Source organism: Semicossyphus pulcher, unplaced genomic scaffold (assembly GCF_022749685.1).
Source record: "Semicossyphus pulcher isolate SPU_LCO1_2020_fin unplaced genomic scaffold, fSemPul1.0.p SCAF_1, whole genome shotgun sequence".
In the NCBI taxonomy this organism is placed as follows: Eukaryota; Metazoa; Chordata; class Actinopteri; order Labriformes; family Labridae; genus Semicossyphus; species Semicossyphus pulcher.
In genome coordinates this window covers 28,810,777-28,831,536 of record NW_027211603.1, presented here as the reverse complement: position 1 = coordinate 28,831,536, position 20,760 = coordinate 28,810,777, and the positions used below count along the sequence as shown (strand labels likewise).

Genomic DNA, 20,760 nt, shown 5'->3' with positions numbered 1-20,760 from the left:
TACATGAACATGGATTAGAAAACAGATCGATGCTTAAAAATATGTTTAAAAAAATGTCTTTTATTTCTATATTGCATCATGAAATTACCAGGGACAGACATATTGCAGGGATAAATGCATACAGACTAAGACTTAAGTTAGGGTGCTTTCACTCCTGGCAGCTTTGGTCTGACAGTCCAGTTCGTTTGAACAGGTGAGAACATGCGTTCAAACTCTGGTGCAGACCAAACCGCCGGACCATGGTCCACCTGAAAAGACAGGACGAGTCTGTTTCCAAACACACCAAAGGTGAGAACATAATCTGGCTTAAAGTAGGACCAAATACAGGAAGCAAACCAAAACACAGTGCATTGTGGGTTTCCTCCCTCATCAACACTTTTGGTCTTCTGGTAAAAGCTGCTGTGTGAACACAAACCAAACTTAATTTGGTCTTTGATTGGGATCAATCTAACAGACTGTAGGTGTGAAAGTACCTAAGAGTCAAAGTTCGTTTGCAGGTAGATGTGGATGTTTACATTCATCATCACACTCCTCATGTCATATGACTGTACAAACTGGAGCAATAGAAAGATTAGACCTAAAAAACATCGAAGGTTCTTAGTGATGCTCTGAATTCAACATAGTGCATGTGTGAATATACCTACTGTATGAACCATATTACTAAGAAATAAAAGTTGTGAAAAGGATGAGACATGAAAAGAGTTGAAAAATAGCCAAAAGTCGGCTCATTTCATTTTCCACTTCTCCTGAATAAATCAGCGTGGGTTTAATAGAGAGGAACTTTGCTCTCAGATAGACGTTTGAGGGAAAATGTCCGGTCCTGAATCCTTTTCAGTGCCGAGGCAACGACTCGGATGATAAAAACCCTCTCAGAGGCCGTCGGGCCTTTTCATCACTCAGGTAACATAAATGCAATTTTTAGGATGTTCTGAAGTCAAGAAGTGCAATTTCCCCTTCACTGCTCTGAAAACCTTCATCTCCCACAGAATCGGGCAGGAGATTTCTGTGTAGCTCTGGAGCAGGGCCAGTTTTCCCCCCCGAGGCCTCATCGATCTCGCTCTGGAGTCTGATCAGATGGGGTTTCACTCCGTCCCCATATTGTGTTAAAAGAACAGAACATAATGTGAGATACCTCTTCAGGTGTCTCTTCTCATTTTTAAAGACTTTCACCCCTGACTCATGATGACTTTAAAAGATGTTATTTTATATCAAGTGTAGTAATGTAGTAAAGCAGCACATATACCTTTCTGCAGGTGCTGTAGTGGAGATTCAGAGAGTGTGTGTAGCCACCTCTGCTCTGCCGGTTCTCAGGTATGAAACCGCTGCACAAGAGAAAATGTTGTAAATAAATTGCCGCTCACATGTGTCACTTCATCACAGCACAGCTCCCTGCAGCGCAGGGTGTGTAATTTGCTATGACTGGGCCTTGATTACTATTTACTGTGTTGTCAATGTGAGCGAGAGACTCGACTGTGTGGGTAAACAGATTCACTGTCACAGCTCGACTGAATCAGCGACTGTTGGCTGTTGACTTTATGTGCACTTTGTGTTTGCCTGCTCTCCTCTCTCCTGTCTGAAGATTGCACCTGTCAGAGCCGTGTGTTGCCTCTGACACGGCAGAGATGGAACAGGAAACTGGATCACACCGGCTGACAGGAAATCATGTCAGAGGCTTTTTTGAATTTCAAGAGAGGAAAGGAAATGATTGTTGGAATTTGTCGTATGACACCATGAATGTGAACAACAAAGTCCTACCAGGTGATGCTTTAGCGGTTTTAAATGGATGATGCATTCATAAATCAGTGAACATACAGAGGCCACAGCTCACAATATATATCATTACTGATTCATCTGCAAGTTGTTTTCTGGATTTATCTTTTTTTTATGTCAGAAAATGCTAAGAACTGTTACTACAACTTCCCACAACCGAAGGTGACATAAACCAATTTACTTTTCTGTCAGACTTAAAAAGCCAAAGATGCTCAGTTTGCTGTCACATGACCAACATAGTAATGTTTTAGAACTGGAGCCAGACAGGTTTCTTCTTTAATGCACAAATTCATTCTGAAATAAATTGAATTGTTTTCATTTCCGTCGAGGCGGAGAGTCGGTCGTCTCCCAGTCGGAAGGTTGGGGGTCAATCCCTGACTGCTACAGGCACATGTCAAAGTCCCCTTGAGCAAAACACTGAATCGCAAGTCATGGCCATCAGTGCATGAATGTGCATAGATAGTAATTGGAGATTGGCATCAGTGTGTGAGTATGAGTGTGAAAGCGCATTGAGTGTTCAGAAGACTAGAAAAACGATATATAAGTGCAGTCCATTTGACCTTTGAACTGATGGTCAAACCTGCAAGTCGATCTGAACTGATGTTTCTACAGAACAAGAACTTTTAGACATTTTTATGAAGAAAACGTATCTAAATGCTCTGCCAGTGAAAGGCGCCTGGTACTCCCATCACAACAGGGCCGTAAGTCAGAGTCCCTTTCACCTTTAAGAAGAAGCTAAAGACCCAGCTCTTTATGAACACCTCTGACCTTAATGATATTGTTGCTACTGATGATGATGACATCGAGGATGTTGATGTTGATTAGGATATTCATGATGATCATGATATTGACCTTGTTGATGTTGCTGATGATGATTAACAAAACAAACACGCCCTGTGCACTTCCTGTCGGCACCATTGCCTGATCGCACTTGAAGCTGTTTGTTGGCTCTTACTGACTTCGTCCCCTCCTGTCTCGCTCGTTGTTTGTGTTTTAATTAAATCTCAGATGTACGGCGCTTTGGACAAATGCAATTGTAACATTGTAAATTAAACCTTAAAAAATATGTGATTGATTCATTTCATATCCTGAAGCTTAATTTGAGTTCAGAATGACAGGTTATGATAAAGGCAGTCATTCGCATTTCTACTTTGTACAGTTATCTTTACTGGACCACAGCGGCCTTAAAACCAAATCCAGTTTGTCTGGATCACAGATTTCAAGCGAGCAAAGAGAGACTTTACTCCTTCAGCATTAGACTTACATTACAACAGTATGCACAGTGAGGAAACACTGAGCAACACGTTTAAGTGGAGGTGGACTCTATGACTAACATGATACCTCAGGCAGATGCATTTATATTCCAGCCATTAAGTTGAGCTCTATATTTATCCTGTGCATGAATAACTCATCGCTCCTCTGTCTCCTTCCAGGTCCAGTAGCTGTGATCAGCGGGGAGGAAGACTCTGCCAGCCCTCTCCATCACGTCAACCACGGGATTATTACCCCCTGCACTCTGGATGCGGGTCCTGATGCGGTCGTCATAGGGATGACACGTATCCCTGTGGTGGAGAATCCTCAGTACTTCAGACACGGACACAACTGCAACAAGCCGGCCACACGTAAGTCCCTCATTACCGCTGGTGACAGATACTACACATTATAAGACCCTCCTTTCAAGGGAATACAAAGAGACCCTCGACAGACTGTTGCTCAAACACGAGGCTAAGTATTCTTTGACTTAGACACAGTGCGATCATATGGTGTTAGCATCTGGTGGCTCTGCTCCAGCCTCGTCATATAGGATGTGTTCAGACAAAAAGCAGCTTTCTGTACTGTAAACCAGCTCCTGGTGTTCAGACAGCAGCCCCCTCCTTCCCCGTCAGTCTCCCTCGGGACTCGTGTTCCAGGTTGGGGAAAGACAAGACCACTTTAAGGCCTAATTACTCACAATTACATGAACTGCTCAAGAGAATCAGCAGAAAACAACTGTGCCTGCAGCCAGCCGCAGCCTGGCGCCTGCTGCTTCCCTTCCAGACGATTCCAGTCAAAGCAGCCGGGGACGAGGCCCTCCTCCTGTGTGAGTGGCAGCACATGAGATCGAGCTCAGATCTGTTGGTTTGCCGCTTGGCTCGCACTCAAAATGGCCGCTGGTCAGGCTAACAGAAGTTGACTTCAGAGCGGGAGCCAATGAGAAGGCAGGAAATCCCATTTAGGGGTGATAAATAAATAAATGACGGCTCTTATGAATTATGAATCGCATGAATTGTTAATGTGCAGCCATTGACTGATTTATAGCATCTCCTGCCTCGCACAGGAGATCTGATTGGGAGCTAATGAATAAATGACAGTGAGCAAGAATGAAACTTTCTCCCGATTACAGTGCACCTGGAATTGAAAGTCGAACTATGGATGGACGCGGCTTTGAATGTCCTTCCTCTCCGAGAGCTGCATCCGCAGTCTTTTCTTAGATTTAATTCAGCGTACGTGTAAAAGAGGGAGCTGTAGGAAATGAACCCTGAATTCTTGACAAGGTCGTAATGGCCAATGCTTTCCGCCATCGGCTGGGAAAACAAAATGGCTGTGAACGGCTTCTGCCTCTGCGGATCGTTGGCCGAATATGAATGTATTTTTTACCCTCAGGATACACACACAGGAAGCGGAAAAATCTATGTGCATCATGTGTAGATGTACAGGACGTGTGTAGGTGTGTGACAGTGAGGATGAATCTCTGCATGTTTGTGGATGCAGGCGTACCGATTTGTAGGTAGGATGAATTTTCGCCGATACTTTACCTCACTTTCCTCCGCCTCCTCCTCCTCCTGCTCTGTAGCTTGACAAATGTCTCCAGTCAGGGTTCCCTTGGGCGCCCCAGGTCCTCGTTCTCCTGCTGGCCTTGCTCAGGCTGATTGTCCTGCAGCTTCACGTGTCGACCGGAGAGCTTCACCCCGCTCAGATACAGCAACGCTGCTTTATTGATGCCCGGCCACCAATCCATAATGTATTCATTCATTTAGTTGAAAGCTTCTTATCCAGGAGAATAGCTGGCTGCCAGGGTGTCTCTCTCACACACACACACACACACACACACACACACGCGTGCACACACACCTCCCGAGTTTAGCAGTCCAGCAGTGGTCACACTAGCGCGCATAAATTTAACACACCCCCACACTTCTCCTTACCTGTGCCCATCAGGAGTTCACTTATGTGCTGGTCAGTCTCAGTCTGCTTCCACCACCGGTCCTCTGGGTAATTTATAGTGTTCCTGGCTGTCGAGCGCCGTGCATTTTGAAATCAGCTCCAACAATAACAGCAAAGTGCAGCAGGAGGAGGAGGAGGAGGAAGAGTGTGTTACTGGGTTAAAACAGCAGCATGTGATGGGAACTCGCCTGCTGCAGAGCTCACACCAGTGACTCCAGTGACTTACTAGATGTATTATTCATGAGCATTTGATCTTTAAGTCAGTCCTGGTAAAAATGTATGTATGGTACCATCAGTTTAATGGATATAGAGCAGAGACTGTCAGGCTATGGGATCTAAAAACAGTCAAAGAGCTGCAGTCGTGCCCTCACTGCAGGAAAAAATCATGAACAAATAACATAAATATCCTCCAATTGCAGTCGCCCTCCAGTTGAACCTGCACACGTGCAGCTGTAAACAAGCCGCAGAGATCCGGGACATTATGAGGAAAGCGTTAGCACAACGGTTGCTCTCGTGATAATTTAAAAACATCAAGTGCCGCCATGCAGTTGGTCCGTCTTCCCGATGAAGTGGTGGGGTCAACTTTGGTTGCAGTAAACAGGCAAGCCGTGACTGATCAGGACGTTCATGAGATCAGCTTTTTTTTTTGTCCTCCTCTCCGAGCTGAAAAAGGCCAATCCTGGGGAAATGTAGCCGCATTAGCGAGATAAAGGCATAAAAGGCAAAGGACAATTCTTTAGCCTAATGACAGATCCATATCTAGCTGGATCCGCTGTCTCCCAGCAAGTGGCTTTGTTTTATCACTCAGCCTGCTATTTTAATTACGGATTTGTCACATCCCGCCGGCCAAACTTAGACAATAGCTTTTGATGTTGGAGTATAGCGTGTAGCCTTTCATTATACCCATGTTATTAGGGATATCACACGTGGGCTGGGCCGACACGTCCTCACTCCCAGCTCGGACTGCTCTCTCCCCTCTCTGCTTTTGGTGTAACAGACGTAATTATGCTCAAGGTGATGTTTTTGAAGATTAAAATGTTTCCAGCAGAGAAAAGGAAGGAGTCATTTTGCAGCTTGAAAGCTCAGCAAATGAATGGAAATGCAGAGCAGATTGATTGAAAGGCAGTCGCCGTGTTCCAAGGCTATGATTCCATGAATTATAGGTTGAAATGGAACAGGCCCACAGGCGAGCCAGTCGTGAATTCAAACAACCTACTTTAATTTGTAACTCAACAAGTCCAAGATGAGCTGCTTTCAGCCGAGCCCAGAAACCAGCAGCATGAAACGTACGGTAGAGAGAGCTCTAAAGAGGTGCTTGTTGATGCCAGGTTCAACCTTATGTAATCTTTATCCATAAAGATAAAGAAAAAACCACAGAAAGGTTTACTGAAGATCCCATCCCACAAACCTCAACATGTGGTGAAAGACGCCAGAAAAAGTGCAAATGCAACTTCCCTTGTCAGCGCATACAGTACAACTACGCAGATAAAAGAGTGAGAAAAGAAAATGACATAATTAAAGTATAAATTAAAAATATTTGCTTCTGCAAACACATTTAATTGCTTTTCAAATTACAGAGGTGCCAAGAAGCTAAATACTAGCTAGAGTCAATTAAAATACTTAAACATTCCTCTGCATTTCTTATCTGCTGCCACTGCTGGAGTCAAACTGAAATGCCTGTAACAATATAAGCTGTCTTTCTACTGCAATTATGGTATATGACAGCATGTGGTGCATGCAAAAACACAGGACTCATTCTGTATGAGTGTAACGCCATCCCTCGTGTAACACCGGTTTGTCTTTGCGTTAACTATAAACTTGATATACTTAATTAAAGATACCGTCAGGATGCGGGTAAAGCAAGAGCACAGGGACCTCTGATGGTACACCTTTAATGTCCGTCTCGAACGTAGGACAACTGAACACTCACAACAACTGACAAATCACTTCACTGTCATAAACCGATATCACTCCGCCAATCTTAATGATCAGTAACATTACAGGCAGAGTGCACCCTGTCAAATAGTTACAGAATACAATGTCAAAACAAATGTTTAACCTTCATTCAAAACATGTGAATGATCTAAATTACCTAAGAGAAATAAGGTCATCTACAACTTAAACTTAACAAAAATAAATCTCGTCTTACACTAGCATTTTGGCACTGCTCATTAAAGCTGGACGAAGACCCGAACAGCTATCTGAGCATCAGAATAAACCAGATGTTGAATGTAATGCTACATCAATATGCGTGTCTGCTTTAAAAGAGGTGTTTCTTATTGTATCTGTGGGGACATACAGCTCAGGGTTGATAGCACGCCTCTCCTCTAAGATGTCAAATATAACTATTTATGCTGGTAGACTCTTAAACAACCTCCCCTGAGCAGGAAGAGTAAAGCACTTAATGCTTAAGTGTACTTAATGCTGAAGCTTTAATCCAGCCATAACACTGAGGGTGAGCACAGGGAGACGTTATTGTCAAAAATATCTCTCTCAGTTGTATCCCTGCTCGTGTGGTAGATACACCAGATGTTCAATATTTAATATATAACACATTATGTAAGAAAAGTCGTTCTTCAAGTAAATGTTGACGGTGAAGTCAACAATCAATACCCCTTTATCTTTCAGCCAATCACACGTGCCCTTCCTGTCTGAAGCTTAGCTCAAAAACTGCTGCCACAATTGACCCTTCCCTAAGCCCCTCCCTTGAACGGCCACTGTCCAATACGTTAGCAACCGTAACTAGGCGCGGGAGGCCTGTCGAGCTTTCAGAACAAGGAGAAATGCCGAAACAGTGTCTGACAGCAGATATCCTCAAAGTTTAGAGAGGGGGTGTCCTATTTTTCGCTTTTCTGAAGCCAAAAACTCAAGAGGAGAGATGTCGGACATGGATTTAAAAAAAAAAAAGCTATTTCCCTTCGTCTTGCTAGGATAACACAACATGGGACTTTACTACTTACTCTTTGTTTACTTACCCCGGTCACTAAATCATGTACTTGGAATTATAGTTGAAAAAGCCATAATATTTACAGGCCGGTGAGGAAGCTTGACAGGCGTAGCAACAGTAACCAAGCGGGGCGGGACTTAGCGAAGGGTCAATTAGAACGTTAGCTTCTGTTAGCTGGAGCTACACAGAGGAAAAAGACCAGCATTTCCTTGTCATTATCTTTAATAAGGCTGCATGCCATGTAGCTAGTCCTGTATTGGTTACAGGTCTACATTGAGGTGAATAGCTTGTTTTAACAGCATTTGCTAACTTCTCATTTTGATTTTAAAATGCCCACAGATGATTACACACAACTTCACACAGTATGAACCAAAGTTTTTCTCCATGGAAGTTGCAATAAACAATATCTACCTGGTTGGCACTAAAGGCCCTATGCAACAGAAGTGCATGTAGACTGGTTAGTCCAAAAATGACATAGGCTTTCAAACCAAGAATCAAACAGCCACTTCATACTTGCGTGGTGTGTAGAGGTGAGAGATCAGGTGGGCTTTGAGCTTCCTAAGACGAGTGACTGTGCAGGATGACCCTGATGAAGGCCTCGGGCTGGGAACAGCTGGACTGACAATAAAGTCGTTCTTAATCTTCAAGTGTTTGACCTCTTTGGGGTTTGAACTTCTCCCTTCTTTCCTTCCTTTCTAAGACTATACTCATCCACTATCAGTCCTTTTCAAACACCAGCCTACATTGCTGTGCAGGTGGGGTCATGTGATTGGCTGATAGATGAAGGGTGACAACTTCATAAAAAATGGCTTAACTAGTTTAAACGTGTCATAATGTGATCATAAAAACTGTCACCGTAAAATATAATTTGACATGAAATAAATGTGACATTGACCGTTATGATTCAAACAGACTTTAAAATAAAGAAATCTCTGTAATGAATGACCCATAAATCCAGGATAACCTTGTGAACATGACACTTCCATCCATCTTAAAGAGACAGAGTGCAGATTTATTTCTGACATTATTTAACAACTTATTGGTTCATTTATTTTAATACACAATTTAAATTACGGGCTTATTTATTTCAAAATGTCTTTTTTATTCATCTCATGTAGAACCTCTCGACACTCAGGAAACTGGCTCTTTTATTTCTCGCTGCCAGCTTACTCCACGGATTCAGCCTCGTCTTTGTTTCCAGAAGAACACTTAAATAAATGTTACATGGATGATTTTTATCCTGCTGAAAATGAGCCAGACATACAGTACGTGGTTATTCACACGAGCACAAACGTGCAGCAGTAGCGACACGCAGGCCGGCAGTGAGCCAGCAGCAGCAGGTTCGGAGGAGACACCCACTGAGAGTCAGGAGTAAATGCTGGTGTTCATGTCGCTGCTACCCAACGATGCCAGCGCACTCACAGTCCCTGTGCTGCACTGAATTTAATGGTGAAGAGCTTTTTGTGTGCTATTAACTGCAGGATGAGTGACTCTTAACTAACTAGTAAAAACCATGTGGCGCTGCTTTTTTAAGACCAGCTAAACTTAGTACATTACAGTGATTTCATCAGATGATTTCCCCTTGGTTTCACTGTCGTCACACTTTCAAAATAAGACCACATTATCTGTTTTTAATAGCTCTAAATTGCCCTTTCTGTTTGTAGTTATTATCAGACAGGATATGAATAATAAAATGTCATTAACAGACATAATACGTAGACACATAATAGAGCTCCAAGTGCAAAAAGAAACATCAAAAACACAAAGAAAATCAACAACAGACAATAAAAAGTTGGCTTTAAAAGAAGACAGAGTTTGCAGCCTCCTCAGGTAAGTTGTTCCAAAGTCAAGAGGCCCTGATTTCAAAAGCTCTCTCACCTTTCTCTGTGTGACAGCGTCTTATTTTGTTCTTGCAAGTAAAAACTGCGAGTGAATTAAAATTCCTGACGAGTAACTCCGCGAACAAAGTATCTGAATGTAGATCTGATGCAGGGAGAGGACAATTTGGGAGGATGTCCTCGGTGCTTTGATTGAGCGGCTTCTCAATGTCAGAGCATCCAACCTGCAAAAAGACAAGTTGTCAATGACCAGGAGACACGCATTGATTGACCCACCACACACTCTCAGGGAAGCTGTCAGGCAGAAAATACTCACACACCAGAAACACACACATGGATGCACAGAGTTGGCAGGGAACTGGAGAATAACACACTCTCAGACGTGCACAAAAAGCAGGGATACACACTTACAGGAAGTTAGAAAAGTTGCCAGGTAGTTGTAGAAAACACACACACACACATACAGGTAAAGAACAAAGCCCCCCAAACATCTGTGCTCCCCCCGCAGCCTGACCTGACTAGCTGAGTAAATCTCGGTGCTGTGTCGTCCCTCGGCCTCCGGGGAGAGTGCTTGCTGGCGTCGAGGCCTCAGGTGAGTCAGGACAAATGAACGATGCTGAGCTGCGGGATGGAGATTTAATCTCAGGGCTTTTCAGCGTGCCACTCAGGGTAAACAGGCTGCAGGATGCAGTCTGAGTCCGCCTGCAGAGGAAACTGAAGGTTAAAGTAACTTGTCCTCGCCACTGTCGATACGCACACCCCATTATAGCTGCTCCACTCCCATCAGCGGGGAGGAATGAGGTGGAGAGAGGGTATTTAGCAGCTGAATACAACAAACATAGATGGAATATTTACATGCTGTAAATAAGGAAGAGAGGGCAACTGAACAAAAGCAGAGTTAAACTGTTTTCGATGTGGATTTAGCAGTGGGCAGAGTTTAATCCTCTGGAGGACTCCTTAATTTATATCTTTAATGTGCAGCATTCGTGCAGATTTTATTCAATTGTAAAATGACTCTGGAGTCTCTTCACGTACCACCCAGCTATGGAGACAACACGCTGTTTTCTTATATGTTGTATTATTATTATTATTGTCAGGACAAGTTTGTTTCAGCTGCTAAAGCAGAGGCCAAAAATAATGACAACAGTCAATAAGGATTAAGAACCTTTTAATCTTGTGAACAACAAATATAAGTCGTACAGGTCTTTGGGAGGAATCTCGTGCATGTAGAAAAAGGTGTTTAAAACAACTGTGGCTGTAGAGGGAGCTGTGCAGCATCCAATATGTAATGACTTCACGGCACAATTAAGTTTGGGCCTGGTACTTTTCTGGCTTTTCAAATCAAGGAGCTCAGAGCGTTCTCCAAAAACGCAAGGCACACAGAGCAAAAATAAGCTAGGCGGTCTGCAATGCAAAAGCAACGTGTAAAAAGTGTCCCTCTCATTAAAAAATACAAAAACGCCATCCCCAGCTGATAAAGCGCGCTCTGTCTGATCGGGCCCTAAGTCAGCATTGATTGGTCACAGGATATGTTAGCCGCTGCTGGCATACAGTTCCTCTCCCTACGGACGGTCGGGTTGTAGATAATGTAGGCAGCTGGTTTTGACAGGGGAAGAGAATGAGTGGAATAAAATAGTTCACTCGTGCTGCAGCATTGGTTTTGGTCCAAAGCTTTCCAAAGCTGCAGTTACCAAAGTGACAGACTTTAAGTAACTGCTTTACCCGTCAAAGTAGAGATGTTCTGGTGATTAGTCAGAAAGACCCCCTCTGACAGTTTAAGTTAGCCGATATGAATGTGAACATTATTTAGTCTCATATGCTTTAAGTAAAATGATGCTGTCGTCCACTCTCCCCAGTCACAAGGCAGTGTCACTCACACATTCATGAGTGAAAGTCAACAAAATAGGTCCATGCTTTATTGCTTTCTAATCAATTAGATCACATTAATGCAGTGGGAGGACAGGATGGAAATTTAACTGGAATTAGTGTCACGATTGTTAGTTTGTGAATTGTTCTTGATATCTGCAGAGCCTTGTAAGTGTGGCTTGGTGATTTGCAGGTTAGTAGCCGTCTAGCCGTCAATCCAAAGTAATTTAAATGTTAGCCTTTATTTAAATGACATTTTAATTACTGTATTTTTCCTCATAGAACAGGTTTTACAGGATGTCCAGGTAATATTTCTTGATTAAAAACACTGCTAATAAGTGAAACCTCCTAAATGACAGGTGTGCAGGTTTTAAAATGAGATGCAACAAAAGCACTGGAAGAGTTTAGCAGGATTAGCATTGTTAGCATGATTCGTATGGCAAGGCAAACACGTCCAACAGAAGAGTGAATTGTTGAAATAGTGAAGTTAGTTTAACAATTAGTGTGCTTCGATTTAGTTAATATACTGATAAAGATAGAAGAGGAGATTTTCTAATTAAAATATGAATAAAACAGATGCACTGATTGCACTGGCGAGATGAGAAATCAGTCTGTAAAATATGAAGTAGTTTCACCAAAAATGAGAAATTCATTAAAGTAAAAGCCAAGATTAGGATCAAATACCAACTTGTGGTGAAAAGTTGGGAAAATAAATATCATGATACCCCGGCATTATGTGCTTCAGACACTTTCTGAGCCTCCACCTGCTGACAGATGACAACCTTCACATTTTTACATTTTTGGCGTTTCACCAAATATCTCATCCAGAGCAGCTTAATGACGGGTGCAACAAAAGAATAAGCTCCAGTGGCTGGATGTTCAGCTCGACAGGCGGTAGTAAGGCCAGCGCTGAGCCTCTAATGATCATGAATGATGGAGGAGAGCACAGACCAGAATTAAAATCAAAGATAAGGACGGAGATCATTCATATTCCTTAAAGAAAGTACAATAGAGAAGCCGGGAGAGGATTCGGCGGGGATAGATGTTAAGTATGGAGATTTTTCAGTCTCGAGAAAGTCGGAGACATTTGGCCTCAGAATCCAGTCAAAACACATTTTAAATTAAAATGCATGGGTGTTAGAGTTAAGGATGTTTTTCTCAGCTCTCGGAGAGCAGAATTTGGGAGGATGAAGCTCTGACAGCCGTGATGTGTCAGCGTCCCCGGTGGGGCTCTCACCCGGCAAACTGGCTGCCAGTTCCTGCACACACTTCTGTTCTGATCTACTTTCAAACTGGGACGTTTCTTCATATTTAACACTGATTTCAGAAATGGTGGTTAGTATAGCGGCTAACGAAAGCACCAGAGGAGCAGGTGACGTTTGTTATGAATCACCTCCTCAACATGTTCACGGCCAGATGGTTGGCTGATTCTGAAGAAATTACAGACGCCAGAGGAAGGAGCGGTCAGACTGAACTAGTAATGTGTGTCTATGAATGAGGGAACATTTCAGTGATTACACCATTTGGTTACTCCTCCTGGGTAAAGCCACCACAAACACGGCGAGAAATGAATGAAGACGCTGCCTCCCATTTATTATCTCTCACGGTAAATCATTCACGAGTTGCATTAGCCTACAGGTTCACAGATGGTAGGACAGAAAAGTTCAGATAAATGAACTATGACCTCGAAGGGGAGTTAAATATTTGTGTGGTAACCAATCACAACCTTAGATACAGTATTAATTAAATTGACTGTTTCTTAAAGCTAAACTAAGCAGTGCAACCTGTCGAGCTTTTCTTAGCATGTTGAGTTGGTTAGCGTCTGTGTGAGGCTTTAGTAAGAGAGATACTCCATGAATGTGTCTCTTTACTTTCTCTAAAAGTGAAAACACAAGAGCAAAATTGAAGAAATGGATAAAACAAAAGTTTGCCTGGTTTAATGTAAGCTACGGGAGTTAGCATGCCTGGCTAGCTAGCTTACTGTCTACTGTAGAAACATACACTGCCTGGCCAAAAAAAAGTCACCACCTGGATTTAACTAAGCAAATAGGTAAAAAATAACTACAGTGATTAATATGTTTCAGGTGGCAACAATTTATTTAACCCTAACTGATGCTTGTCAGAAGACATATCCTGTGGTCGTGGAAGAGATGTTACTCTGTTTCAAGGGTCAAATTATCGGCCTGCACCAAGCAAAGAAAACAACTAAGGAGATGGCTCAGATTGTGAACGAGTGGTTCAGGGAACATGAGGCATCATTTTCACACATGGATTGGCCACCACAGAGTCCAGACCTTCACCCCATTGAGCATTTGGCTCTGATGACGACTCTCCCATCATCAAAACAAGATTTTGATGAAAAATGCAACTCTGGACGGAAATAAATGTTGTGATGTTGCGTAAGCTTATCTAAACGATGCCACGCCGAATGCGTGCTGTAAGCAAAGCTAAAGGCAGTCCAATGTAATATTAGAGTGTGTGACTTTGGCCAGGCAGTGTATAAACCAATGATACTGTCAAGGCAGCTCATACTTTATTTTGGGGGGGCTGCAGGTTACATTAAAAAACAGCATGTGCAAAAGTTAGTATTTCCTCACTGTGTGGAACACTTCTTTGACCCTAATATATCATTAGCTCTGTCAGCCATTAGACTTTGGTAATTTAACACCAGCACCCCTTGCCAAAGTACTTACCCCCAGAACAAGGTCTATTCTTTTGAAAAAAGAAAAAAGAACGTATTTCAAGTCTTAAGCTGTTTAAGATGCTGACTTTTTGTCTTGCACATGCAGCTTTAGTCTTGACCATAATGTGGCCTTTGGGCCTTTAACCGAGGTTCCTTCTGGAAAATCTGGAAACATTAAATAGTCAGCTGAAGATTGCGTTTATAGCTAACATTAGCCTAATTAGCTAGCGTCCTACAGCTGATAAAATCTGCTGTCATTTGTTGCTCTTATTTCCTACATCTGTATATGTGGCATATGTGCCAAAGCAGAACAGAAAGCTAACAGATGCTACAACAGTAATATAGAAAATGATCCATTGGAAATTACAGGGTTAAGTTACACATGGCGGCCATTTTCATCTTACGTCATCAGTTTCAAAAGCTCAAAAACTGCTGTAATGTTGTTCTGCTGTAGCAACTGAAAAGGGAAAAGATGGTCAATTTCCAGGGGGACATTTAACAAGGTAAAACAACGTATTTGTAACAAACAAGCTAGCTAACATTAGCCTACCTTTTCATAGTGTTACGCAATACAAGAGGGAGCATATACATTCCTAGCTTGTTGGCAAGCCATGTTAATCAGGAATTCATTGGACGCTAACATTAGCAGCTGAAGGTTTCCCATATGATTCCTTTTTCTCCATAATCGATAACGATTTGTCATTGCCCTTGTTTGTCAGATTTGCTAACCCTGAACACAGCAGTAAAAAACTACATAATTAACTAACAGTTAAACTAACAGCATTTGAGCGCCACACAGTGAGCATGATGCAGAGGAAAATGTCCGCAGCATGACTATGGTGAATAGCTTCAGGTCTTGGGGGAAGCATCACAGTTAAGGGTGCCTCTCTGTTATATTTGCTGATGACAGAAGCTCATGAGCTCTTGCTGCAGGCACGTCAGTGTTTTCACAGTATATATAGTCTTGTGTACTCTTGAGTCCTCAGTGACATATTTTATGATATTTACCAACCACCCAGTGTGATTTTAAGAAGCCAAAAAACACACAGATGGAGGACGGATCGAGATTCTGGAAGTTTAAGTGTCTACCAGGGACGCATAAGACTTCGTGACTTGACTGACAAGAAAGCATCGGAAGCCTGGAGATATATTATGGAAATGTTGCTTGACGTCTTTGTAGCATCAGAGTCGAGAGGCAGCTGAAACAGCAGGAGGAATAGACTTCTGTACTTACTGCTACATAATTGTTCAAGGACAGTTAGGTAAGCAGACATACAGTACACGACTCTTCAGATAAAAGGTAAAAGACGCAGGAATCAGAGTTTAATCTGTGACATCACTGGTATATCTGACTAATAAGCTTGGTTTGAAATAAGATTTTTATTGGTCTAATAGGTTTTGTTCAGATTTGGAGAAGAGGAGTCTATAAGGCTTAAAACAATAACATGACAGCATCTTTAAAACGGCCTCACTCCACCATATGTGCTGTAAGTAGGATTACATTTATAGGTTAACACTTTATTTAATTTCTAATTCATGATCTGATTTAATATTTAATAACTTTGTTATGGCGCCTCACTTCCTGTTTTGTTTCCCCTCGCTCAGCGTTAAAACCTGCTCACAACACTTCATTCATATTTCACAGCAGATGGAGCTAAACTGTGGTGTTAAGCGCTCACGTAGTGCCCTCGTCTTTACCTAAATGTGTTGTTGCTGGAAACTATGTATAAAGACACAAGTGGGTGTACGTGTGCACATTTATAGAAGCCGTAGAGTTTTCATGGTAAAACCTACAAGCTGTCATGTTTTATTCAGAGTGAGGCATGAAGAGCCGTTCTGTAGACGAGCCAACAACTCCTACACCTGCCTGACTCCTCCGTGCCGAGCCTGGCAGGTAGCAAGGAGGGGGAATTTAGCACTGATACCTTCCTGCCTTCTTCTTTCTGATTCTTCTTTATCTCTTACCTTGGTGAATGTTGTCAACCTGCAAGACTGATCAGGTTTCTAAGGCTGATTCTGTGGTCACATACAAAACAAAAAAGGGAGGGGAAAAAGTTGAAGGTCGCATTTTCCAAAAAAGATAAAAAGTCACATAAATGTTCCTGTTAAAGGGACTGTTAAGAAACAATAGATTAAGAAGTATAGAGAGAGACAGAGGGACTGTTTTTCTCACCTTGCGAAGACGGTTGTTTTATTTCTCTAAAAAAAGACAATTGAGTTCTCATTAGAAAAAGTCCCTCTGTGTTGTTTCAATGCCGACAGTAAAACCAAAGAGAGTTGCAGCACGGCAGGTCCAATGTCATCCAGCACTTTATGTGTGCTTATTCCCGATATTCTCTCTTTTTTTTACATTCTCACATATTCTGTAAGTGCTTTTGTCAGAACCTCACAGAAGCTGCATCACACTTATATTAAAAGTTAAATTTAAATATTTAAGAGGGTTCTACCATCACATCACACTGAGAATTTAACATGTCTTGTGCATCATTTCGTATGCACTCCTTTGTAATCGAGCCTGACACATTTGCTCCTGTATCTGTAGAAACCCGGAGATCTTGACTTGAATTTAAAATAGTACAAAGCTCAGCACAGATCTTTGCTTTCAATCCTGCACCGTTAGATTCCCCTCCCTCGTATTCTCTCCCTCGTCTTTTCCTCTTTCACATTTGTTCACTCCCATTTTTCAGAGACAATGACATATATACTTCGAGGCTGAAATCTCCTCCTACACCTATTTCTTATGCGAACATAGCCTGGTTTCTGTCTTTTAAAAATGCACTACTGCTTACTATCTGAGGAAAGGTGTTTAATAATTACTCTCCTCACTGTTTTTCTCTCTCCCCTGCCTGTCACTGATTTAGTGGTCCAGCATATAAAGCGGAGAGACATCATCCTGAAGAGGGAGCTGGGTGAAGGAGCGTTTGGTAAAGTCTTCCTGGCAGAGTGTTACAACCTCTGTCCCACCAAGGACAAGATGCTGGTGGCTGTCAAGGTACGTCTTCACTATGTGTCTCTTTGTGTGAGTGTGTGTGCGTTATTAGATTATTTTTTCACTTCTTGTGGAGACAGGTATGGAGGGATCGACCCCATATTCACACCTGAACAATAAACATGAAGCTTGGACTACAAACAGGGGGAAAAGGAGGCTTGTTCCATTTTATTTGAGTGTATAAATTAGTCCACCAAAAATCTGACAACGGAGCTAAAGAGGTATTTCAGATGACACTAACAACCCTAAAGTATAATGCAGCTCATTACATAATTTTTAGTTTGAAGTCGGATACATTGTATTATTTGGCTGGTCCCAGCAGCTGCAGTGGGTGTCAAGCTGTGCCCACATAAATCTACTCAGCAGTGTGACAGGCGACACCGTGCTCCAGTCCTGACCTCACCTGCCTTTAAGCTGCTTTTAATCCGACTGGCACCCAAACAAAGAACAGATACTCTGAGGCTTGACCCGCCTGATATTCACATTATATCTGCTACCGTGCTGGAGCAGCCATGGTAGTGTAGCCACTGGCATCATGCGTGCTGATCTAGCTCATAGACTGTATAGAAGAAGTGGACGACGCCATTCATTGGTCTGTGAACACCCCCATTTGAAACCTCTGGTTTGCAACCTATGTTGATTTTTAGGAACCAGGAGTGACCACGTTTGGAGGACAGGGTGGATATGCATTGTTATCTCTCTGTCCTGGCTGAGGTCCCGCGGTGCTTGTCACTTGTTAGTTAAAGACTTAAAACAGCATAACCTCACCAGGAACATGTACAGAGGTAATCAATCAACTGACATGAAGGGTTGATTTTCAATCTGGTTTCATAAAATCAGGCTTCTTTTTGCAACCAATAGAGTCGCTCCTACTGGCCATTACAAAATGTGAAGGTTTAAGGCACATCCACATTGTCATTAATATTAAACCTTGAAGCTACATCCACTTCTAATATATAATCTATGATATAGATCCGGGGCTCTCAAACTTTTTGGAGCCAGGGACCCCTTACAGGGGAGAACATTTTCCAAGGACGCCCACACCGATTAGGCATATGGTTACTACCATTTCCACTCTTAGATGCCATTGGAAGTATTGTATTGTAAAAGTTATCAACCTAAATACTTCAGACCTGTTTCATAGTGATAAAGAGAAAAACCTTTCAATCTGAATCATGTTAATACCACTTATATGCTTAAAAGCAGAGGCTCATTTTATTCAAACTGCTTGTGGACTCAACTTGACAGCATTTAAACTTTTCAAGTCACTGATCTTAAAAGCTTTCAGGAAATGAGCAGCAGCCAGACAGCTGCAGGGACGGTTCGCTGTGACCTGAGTGAGTTGAGTGATTCATGACAGATTGACACAATCAGATCAGTTTCTATTGGTCCAAAGCTAACGTGGGCGGGAGTAATGGACACAATATGCTTGTTTCATTGGTTCAAATGGTCCTCATCTGTAGACATGTAGTTTTTAATGATGCAGCACAATTTTATAATTTATCATTAATTTATTATAATTATTTCACCAACCCTCAGGCAATGGTTCGTGGATCCAAAGGGGTCCTAGGACCCCACTTTGAGAACCACTGATGTAGATCCACTTTCAAAGAGTTATTTGTTATACCAGACAATATCACTGTCAAAATATACCTGTCCATTCTCTATGGCTCCTATCCTCATCCAAGAAAAGAGCAGATACCCTGCAGCAGGATGCTGTCGTTTATCTACAGTACAGTATAACTGCTTAAACTCAACTCCAGTGTCTGGCCCATCAGGCTCTATTGGCAGCTTCATTTGGATGCCATGGCCCACTCATCAGTGCAACAGCTATCAATGTCTTACTGGGTCTTCTATTCCTGTGAATAGCAACAAGTTAGCAACCCATCTGGTATGAGCAACGCTGCAACTGTCAGTGATGACGCAAAATCATCAGGATTAGTAAGTGTCTGATATCTCAATTTACTGCTCAATGTGGAGTACTGAGAGTTACGTACAATAGGGAGTAGGGACAGATGGGAACAGTTAAGGGGGTTTCATGCAACACAGTAATTTGACTAGCAAGTTAAGCTAGGCTAACTGCTATCTATTACGCTAAATGTTTTCTCTAAGCCTCTATGGACTTGGTTCAGGTGGAACTATAATCAGTATTAGTCACTTATAGATGAGCAAAATTTAGAACGAATTCACGTTGTCATGAGGGAGATTTATAACCTGAGACAAGATGAAGATAAAAGTGTTCTGTTCAGCAGCTGAGGGCTCTTCCATCTGGGACCAGGCGAGGTGTCCCAACCTCTACCTGTCTTTGTACACACTCAAAACCTGTCCTATTCTCAGCCAGGGGACCAGCAAACTTGAAACCTCAGTGAACTTGATGCTTTGTTTTAAAGAGCTTAAAGGATTTGGAAGCATTGCCCCTGTGCAGTGGCTCTCGGTGCTCTCACAGTGCTCAACATTAAGTTGTGCTTGGCAGCTCCCAGTGTGAATACAAGGAACTGTATGAATGTGAAGCAGGATGCTGCTGAATATGAGGTTGCAGGCTCAGCAAACTGGAATACAGTCAGAAAACCAGGCTGACCTTGACAATGGGAGAAGTTCTTGGAAGAATCGGGATGAAGATGATGGAGTGTCTGGCCGTCACTTACTTTTCTGTGCACTACAGGATGAACAAAAACAAAGGTTAATCTGTTTCATAACAAGCCTCGTCTGCAGTGTCATCTTTATTTTTGAAACACAATGCAATGTGAACTTGTATCTGAACATATTCCTGTCTGCGATAAAGCCGAAACAGACTCTGAATTCACTTAAAGGTCAACAAAAGGAAAATTCATTGCGGCGCTTTCCCTCAATTTATTGTGGTCGAGCACTTGAAGGTATTGTTTTGGAGGGACGCCCAGACAAGAAACATTTCCTTAAGAGTGCAGTTTGATTTGGTAATAGAATTTTATGGCCATTTTACCTACTCCGTCGTACATCTAAACCACCTCTAACGCTTCTCTGCAAGAACAGCAGATATGAGTAAATGTATTTCCATCCCAAGGTCTTTCCATCGGTACGTCAGCAGCAGGCTGGGGCAGCAGAATTCAAGGCCAAAGACGATAACAGAAGCAACTTCCTGTATTTCCTTGTTGTTGCTGAAGTGTCAAGAGTCTTTTTCCTCCAATAGAAAGTGCAACAAGGCACAATATCGCCATTATTTGATTCCTTTTCTATTCTTCTGATACTGTTGGCTTCAGCTGACATCCCATCCAGATTTAATATTTCATGTGTGCTCCACTTCAAAGGTGTTCCCTGCTCGATCCTGTTACCAATCAGATCAATTTGTTTGGTGTACAGTTTTCCAGCAGCTGTAGCTGTGTTCTCGGAGCGATAGCTGCAGTGATTCTTGGCCAAAAAACTATGTACAGGATTATTAGGGGGACATCATGCATATACCCCTACCGTGTACTCTCTTACTAATCAC

The 20,760-nt window shown here is 42.4% G+C and overlaps 1 protein-coding gene across 1 annotated transcript in view; it reads left to right on the top strand.

Annotated features, from left to right (window-relative positions):
- The window catches only part of ntrk3b (neurotrophic tyrosine kinase, receptor, type 3b), a 229,834-nt gene that overhangs the window by 180,977 nt on the left and 28,097 nt on the right, over positions 1–20,760 (top strand). The window contains exons 11-12 of the mRNA XM_069657671.1: positions 3,204–3,392; positions 17,170–17,300. Coding sequence (XP_069513772.1) covers positions 3,204–3,392; positions 17,170–17,300 — 320 coding nt within the window. The remainder of the gene's footprint in view (positions 1–3,203; positions 3,393–17,169; positions 17,301–20,760) is intronic.